Source organism: Protobothrops mucrosquamatus, unplaced genomic scaffold (genome assembly GCF_001527695.2).
Source record: "Protobothrops mucrosquamatus isolate PMUCROS unplaced genomic scaffold, P.Mucros_1.0 scaffold1414, whole genome shotgun sequence".
NCBI lineage: Eukaryota > Metazoa > Chordata > Lepidosauria > Squamata > Viperidae > Protobothrops > Protobothrops mucrosquamatus.
In genome coordinates this window covers 156,301-164,397 of record NW_015387599.1, presented here as the reverse complement: position 1 = coordinate 164,397, position 8,097 = coordinate 156,301, and the positions used below count along the sequence as shown (strand labels likewise).

Below are 8,097 nucleotides of genomic sequence, written 5' to 3'. Positions count from 1 at the left end.
CACTGCTATCATGTCCCCCCTCGTCCTTCTCTTCCTTAAACTAGACATACCCAATTCCAGCAACCGTTCCTTATATGTATTAGCCTCCAGTCCCCTAATCATCTTTGTTACTCTTCTCTGTACTCTTTCTAGAGTCTCAACATCTTTTTTACATCGTGGTGACCAAAACTGGATGCAGTATTCCAAGTGTGGCAAGGCATTTCCAAGGCATTGTAAAGTGGTATTAATACTTCACGTGATCTTGATTCTATCCCTGTTAATGCAGCCTAGCACTGTGTTGGCTTTTTTGGCAGCTGCAGCACACTGCTGGCTCAAATTTAAATGATTGTCCACTAGGACTCTGAGATCCCTCTAAATAATATAGCAGCATGACAATGAATTTCACTTTAAGGAATATGTGAGATAGCTGACTGTCAACCTGCCTTCCTTAAGAGCTCAAAGTTTTCAAGTTCAAATGAGCCATAGAACTTACCTTTCGAAGCAGGTGGTGTGAAGAATCTGTTTTGGCTGTGAAAGGCTCCACGCCCTCCACGGTTCCCTGAGAAGCCACCACGGGAAGAAATTTTCTGTGAAACTTTAGGTGGCCTCTTGGGAGGTGGGATCCCATCTGGTGGAACCACCTCTTTGCTCTCTGCAGCTACAAAGTCATCAACATGCATAGAGGGCGGCCTGCTGGTATTCTGTTTCCTCTGACGGAAGATGTCATGGGGGCGGATGCCTTGGCCAAATGCTCCCCTGCCTCTTCCTCTAGGTGGAGGTACAATATGAGCCCTCTTGGCAGGTTCAATGTATTCTGACTTTCCACTACAGAGATGCAAGAGTGAAGGAGAATTTTACAAATTCTTCACAAGCCAGCTAAAATCACATTAAACCTTTCTTGTTATTTTGTGGTCACTTTTCTGAATATTTTTCAGAGTTGAACTACATTGACATTGCTAGTTCAAGCAAGCATTTTCATATCAGTTAAATACAAATAGTATTACTATAACTCATTGATATGTTCTACAGAATTTACCAAATCTCAGATTTAAGTCTAAAAGGGGTTTAAGGAATCTTCCCTTCTTTTACCAATCTGTCATATCCTTATTTCATTCTAGCACCTATGGCACTCAGAGCCTATGGCACTCAGAGCCTTCTCTGTGGGCACGCGCGAACCTATGGCACTCAGAGCCTTCTCTGTGGGCACGCGCACCTTGCTCTTTGGCTAAGTTTTTGCAGAAAAAAGCCATTTCTCAAGCCCATTCCTAGCCAAAACAAGCCTCCAGAGCGAGCACACTGTTTTCAGCTTCGAATTATATCAAATCTGACACCAGAAACAGAGTAAACAGATGACCTGAGTGCTGCATGTGTTGCTCTCAAACTTACAAAGTATAAGCCAAGGTTAGACAAATTATCAGCATGCATACAATAGCAAAAATCACATTAATTGTTCAAAACCATGCCAAATGCAAACTTTTATCTTTCAGTAAAAAGTTGTTTGCATCATTGAAAGCTTTGTTATTGTGTTTTTCTTTTAAGACAAAAGATGTTAATGTATGAGTTGTTTTTTCTAAACTAAACCTCAGTATTCAGATTAAATTGCTGTGTTGGCACTTTGCAATAAATAAGTGGGTTTTGGGTTACAGTTTGGGCACTCGGTCTCTAAAAGGTTCACCATCACTGTTCTAGCACATATATTTGTAATATCTTAGAAAGAGCAATGCTTCTTTCATTGGAGCCCACTGTACATTCTTTGTGACAAAATAATCCAGACTGAAGCTCACCCACATTGGTTAGTTGCATCATTTTCAGCAACTCTTACTTTTTGGCTTGTTTTGTTTTGTTTTGTTTTGTTTCCCAAATTATGAAACTGGAAATTTCAGGGTTCATTTTTCTAAATTTTGTGATATACAATACATGGAATTTGAATGATTTAACATAGTTCACATAAACTATTAAGCTTATGAGATGTTTGCTGCAACAATGCAAACAATGTGCTGAATAGTTTGTGACCCCAGTTGTTAATCTCATTATATCATGCTCACAAAATTACAATTTGTGCAGTGAAGTTATATAAATCCATCTTTAGGTATACATATTGTATATATAATTGGATATACAGGTAGTCATTGCTTAATGATCACAATTGGGGCAGAAAATCTGTTGCCTAGCGAAATATCACATGATTTTGATGGACTTATGACCTCATTTCCACTGAGGTTGTTAAGCGAATTAGCCCCAGTTTATGTGAGATATCATATGACCATGACTTGCAATTTCATTGCTGGCTTCTCTATTGACTCTGCTTGTCGGAAGCCTGCTGTGGTACATACAAATGGTAAGCATGTGACTACTGGGATACTTTAACAGTTGTAAATGCAAGGACCAATCGTAAAGTTAATTTTTTAGCATCTTTGTAACTTTAAACCACGGCTAAACAGACCAGCCATTAAGTGAAGTCTACCTGTACATGTACAGAACCATTTTAGTGTACTGAGTAAAGGAGACTGTGGGGAATGAATGAACCTTAGAAATGAAGCCAGCTGAGTGATCTTGGGCCAGTCATTCTCTCTCAGTCCTAGGAAGTAGGCAATGACAAACCACTTCTGAAATCTTCTGCAGGGACTTGTCAGGCAGTTTTGCTATGAGTCAACTATGACTCGAAGGCACACAAAAATTGTGCAAAATCAAGGCCACTGGTTACCTGGAAGTTATAAACGTCTCATGCTTGTGTTTGCCAAGTTTAAAGCCTTTTGTGGTTTTGGTCAAACCAGGAGAAGAAGGCTCTGTAACAAACGACCTCTCTAGCTCTGCTTGCAGATCAAAGTCACTACATCCTTTTTCCGACAGTTCAATTAAGTCAACTTTCACCTACAAGAATGAGAAAATATTCCATTTTAGTAAATCCATGAGTAGCATACTATAATACTCAATATAATTAGAATGGAAAATATTCTACACTACACAATAGAAAAAGAAGACTTAGTAGAGTGGTGATGTGAATCCAAATCTCCTGATCAGTCTTTTCCTTTAGAAACTATGCAGATTAGATGGAAATTATCTGCAGATATAACCCCTCCAGAATTATTAGTTAACAGCTCGAGGAATGTGTATTAAAGGAATTCTTTAAAATAAAAGCTTTTCATTTACTTCATTTATTAAAATCAAGGCATTTCAAATTCAAAGCACTCTGCAGAATGTACCATTCAGACTGGACAGATTTTCAAACCTGATTATTGACCACAAGAATGTAGAAACAACAGCATCAACTGAAAAACATAGAATTTCAAATCTAATAGTGTCACAAATTGTAGCAAGTCTCTGTAGCTAAATCCCTCTTTGTCAGCTTTATCAAATCAAAGGGGTTTGTGAAAAGTAATACCGTAATCCGCTATTAATATCAGCTCTGTTCCCAAGCTGACCAAATACATAAAATATTACGTCTAGGATCAAAAGTAGAAAAAGGTCACATGTACTAAAAAAAAAAAAGAACCCTAGTCAAAGTAGGTTTCTATAGCATCTAGTAAATTGTTTGTCAGACCAAAGGGAATTTCAAAAAGATGCTAAAATATGTAATTCAGGATGGGAGAGAGGAAGTTGATCTGAAAAATCAAAATATAAAATTGTACTGGATAACCTCAAGTGCTAGCAAGCTTAACATAGGAGTTTGAATTCAATATTGTATTACTCATAGAGTTGAAAAATATTCCCCAAAATTACTTTTTAATTATTTACCATGTCAAGATCAGTTTCAATTTCTTCAGTCTGGAATGGTAAGAACCACATAGACTTCAACTGATCATCTATCACGTCTGCCAAGATGTACATAGTCCTGTAAGGAAAAACACAGCTTTTATTATTATTATATTGGTTGACACCTTAGGAATAAGTTGAGGTTACTAAAATTCACCAAAACTCTTCCATTTCTTTCCTCAAACCACTATTTACTAAATCTTTTCCTAAGACCAAATTCTAGTTATCCTGCCAAAAATCTTCTTGTAGCCCATATTGTTACATCTTTATGAAGACCCATTCTAACTAAAGATAAAAGGACAGCCCTTTACTATACAAACTGTTGCCATTTTCTCATTCAGTTGCAACTATAAGCTGTTTTATTATTTTAAAACTATATCACATTATTTTACCTGCCAAAAGTTATACCTAAATACATGGTATAATATTTAAAAAATGTAAAGTAAAAAGGAACAGATAGAACGCTAGAAGCAAAAATATACTTGTTTGATATGCAATTCTGGAAGAAAATTAACAGAAAGAAGGAAAAGATTGGTCTCCATGTTTTACAGAGAAAGAAAATGAATAATTTACTATAATAAATATAATATTAAGAATTATAAAATAGTACTGAGGAATTTTTACTTTGCTCCACAATGAACGAAAACTCATTTATTTAAATGAGATCCAAATATACCAATTCCATATATTATAGTTCTCTTGTCCATATAAATGTCTTTTTGTTACTTTACCTATTATTAAACAGATGTTGCAGAGATTCTGGAGCAGGCAAAATTGGTTCCACATCTTGATCACTTAGAGGACAAGCTTCTCCAGCAGATTCCAACATCTGCCTAAGTCCAACAACATTATCCAGTAATGATTCCAGGCTGTCGTCTTCCTTAGAACACTCCTAGATAAGAAATTCTACAGTCATCAATCATATAAAATCTAGCATTCTGGACAGTTAACAAGATATACAGAGAGAGCATTTCACCAGAATATATTTATTTTGGATTCCCATTAGCGATGATGCACTANTTCCAACATCTGCCTAAGTCCAACAACATTATCCAGTAATGATTCCAGGCTGTCGTCTTCCTTAGAACACTCCTAGATAAGAAATTCTACAGTCATCAATCATATAAAATCTAGCATTCTGGACAGTTAACAAGATATACAGAGAGAGCATTTCACCAGAATATATTTATTTTGGATTCCCATTAGCGATGATGCACTAGCAACACAATTATATCAGTTATATTAATGTAATGCAGCAAAAGGTGGCACTTTAAAGGTGAACAGATTTATTAAAAATTAATTTGTGTATACTAGAAGCCATTTCATCTGATATAGCATACAAATATTGTTGGCAGGTTATGTAAAATCAAGAAGATGTGTAGACAACAAGACGAAATAACCATAAAATCTGATAGATACAGGCAGGCAGAGAATTCTGTAAAAAGCTAAATGAATGCAGGTTGGCAACCGTGATCAAGAAAATCAGAATAACTGTGTTTATCATCCAAAAATGTGATAAAATTAATCTTATATTTCTCTCATTAGCTACAGTAACTATTCAACCTGAATAATGCACACACAATAAAGGTAGTCCTTGACTTACAACAATTCATTTAGTGACCGTTCACAGTTGCAACATCACTGAAAAAAAGTGACTTATGACCATTTTTCACACTTATGACCGTTGCAGCATCCCCATGGTCACATGATCAAAATTTAGACAGTTGCCAACTGACTCACATTTATGATGATTGCAGTATCCTGGGATCATGTGATCACCTTTTGCGACCTTCTGACAAGCAAAGTCAATGGGGTAAACCAGATTCACTTAGCAGTCATGTAACTAACATAATAATTGCCATGATTCACTTAATAACCGTGGCAAGAGAAGTCACAAAATGGAGCAAAAATCACTTAAGTGTCTCACTTAACAACATACATTTGGGACTCAATTGTAGTCATAAGTCGAGGACTGCCTGTATTCAACATTACTACCATATAAGTCAGTGATGGCGAACCTTTTGGAGACCGAGTGCCCAAACTGCAACCCAAAACCCACTTATACATCGTTGGGTGCCAGGTGGGTGTGGCTCATTGGGTGGGTGTGGCCAATTGGGTAGGCGTGGCTGCGGTGATAACGGCAGACTGGGTGGGACTAAAAAGTTCAATCAATCAATTCTAACTTTGCAAGATCTTTTTTTTTCCCGCAAGAAGTTGAAACTGATTGATTGAACCTTTTTTTTTTTTCCACAAGGCGGTGGAAGCCTAAAGCAAAAAGGTTTTATAAAACCCAGCTGGAGGCCTAGGACTGGGGCAATGGTGCGCGTGCCCACAGAGAGGGCTCTGAGTGCCGCCTCTGCCACCCGTGCCATAGGTTCGCCACCACTGGTATAAGTTTTCACTTATATTAAATAAATATATTATTTTTTAGTGAAAGTTACACTACCAAAACCAGTTTCTCCAGTTCAAGGAGCAGGTTTTCAGGAGTCTCTTCTTTGGTCTGCAACTGATACTTTAATTCTGCAGTACTAAGACCCAGGGTTCTGGTGGGATGACTTCCATCTACTTCCGCAAGACTCCCATCATCCCCACAACATCCCTGAAGAATATGAATAAGTATCTAGATGAAAAACTACTGCAAAAGGTATAAATAGTCATGTTATACGCAACATAATGTTGCCAATAGAGGACACATAAAATAAACAAATTCAAAAATCTTTATAACAGCTGTAAAATATAGCTTTGTGTACCCTTGTTTTCATCAAAAAGAATGCACTAATTTGTTATAGAAATGGCTAAGTTATATATTAAGAATGCAAAAGTAAAAAGTTGATATTATTTCTATCTTACTGCTCTGAAGAGTCAGGTGTTAATGCTTTTATTTTTCCCCCTTTGTCCTACAGTTCTCCTTTTCCCCCATTTCCCATTTTCCCAATATTTTCATTTTCATTTGTATTTCATACTTTGATTAATTTAATAAAAATTATATTTAAAAAAAGCAGTATACACTCATTCTGTTCTTTAACATGAACCTCCTCCTTTTAATACTAAATAGATCAACATGAGATGTCTTTCCTTTTCAATATCCATGTGGAAACATACTTATAGAATATACATCAAAGGGATTTTGCAAAACTTTTTTATATTTGTAGATCCATCATATGAAGCTTTTACAAAACCATATTGTTGACTATGTGATCATACGTAATTGTTCTTAGAACTTTTAACTTCTCTATAATGAATATAATTACGAGGATTTTCAACGTTCTGAGAATAGTGGTTTGAATTACTTGATGAATTAAGTGTATTTATTAAGCAACTTTGAGTGGTTCACAAAGTAAGAAAAAATAATAATCGAACCATATAACAATACAGTAACATTAAAAGTAAATGAATATAAAGATGGCAAAACCAAGCAACAAGAAAAACATGCAAACACTACTCCAAAGGAGCTTCAACCACCCTACCTAAAAGCCTGGAAACATTCCCTCGCTGAAAACCATCTGATATTCCTATTATTTTACGTTTTATTATTTGTTGCTTTGATGGAATTATCGTAGAGGATTTTTAAAAAAAAAAGGAGATAAGCCTGGCATATTTTAGCAATAGAAAAGCAAGATATAAAACTTCTTCAATGACATAACCTTAAAATCAATACTAACAAACTAAATTGACACTTTGTTTAGAAAGCATCTTAACTATTTAGAATAGCACAGTAGTCTTACTTCAAAGATATTTTGCTAAATTGAGGTATAACAGCCACATTGCTGAAAAATGTTAGCTTGTATTGACTTACCAAAGGATCAGAATTTAGTATCTGTCTCATGAAATCCAGAAAGGAAGAGGCAAGTTCTCCTGTGTCTTTACTGAAGCTGCTCACTATTCTCTTCAATACTGTTTGCAGAGCATCACAGTGTTTTGCCAGAGAACTAAGGTTGTTTCAAAAAGAAATGTTTTACTTTACCTACTGAATTTAATGTAGCACATAAGCGATCAAGAGACTAAAAAGCAACTAGTTCATGTCTCCATAAATGAGTATTGTTAGATATTGCTAAATGTGAAGTAATTTCATCCTACTAAATCAGTGGTTCTCAACCTGTGGGTCGGGACCCCATTTGGGGTCGATCGACCATTTCACGGGGGTCGCCAAGCAAGGCTGTCTGCCATTTTTTTGTCCGCCATTTTTTTCCCCTTTTCCGGCGGGTGCCTTACCTCCCTTGGGCTGGGCCAGCTGGTGGTCGGCCTGCTCCGTCTCTGCCGCTTGCCAGCTACGCCTCGGCCAGCGCAGGGGGCGGAACCACGCATGCGCGGCGCTCCCGGGCAGGGAAAGTCCTCGACTTACGACCGGTTGGGTAGTCCTCGACT

The 8,097-nt window shown here is 36.8% G+C and overlaps 1 protein-coding gene across 1 annotated transcript in view; it reads right to left on the bottom strand.

Moving 5' to 3' along the window:
• Positions 1-8,097, bottom strand: part of VIRMA (vir like m6A methyltransferase associated) — a 33,135-nt gene that overhangs the window by 2,919 nt on the left and 22,119 nt on the right. Inside the window, exons 17-22 of the mRNA XM_015821859.1 lie at positions 7,529-7,661; positions 6,179-6,331; positions 4,464-4,624; positions 3,715-3,811; positions 2,684-2,850; positions 473-804 (exon numbers count right to left, since the gene is read on the bottom strand). Of these exons, the coding sequence (XP_015677345.1) occupies positions 473-804; positions 2,684-2,850; positions 3,715-3,811; positions 4,464-4,624; positions 6,179-6,331; positions 7,529-7,661 (1,043 nt within the window). The remainder of the gene's footprint in view (positions 1-472; positions 805-2,683; positions 2,851-3,714; positions 3,812-4,463; positions 4,625-6,178; positions 6,332-7,528; positions 7,662-8,097) is intronic.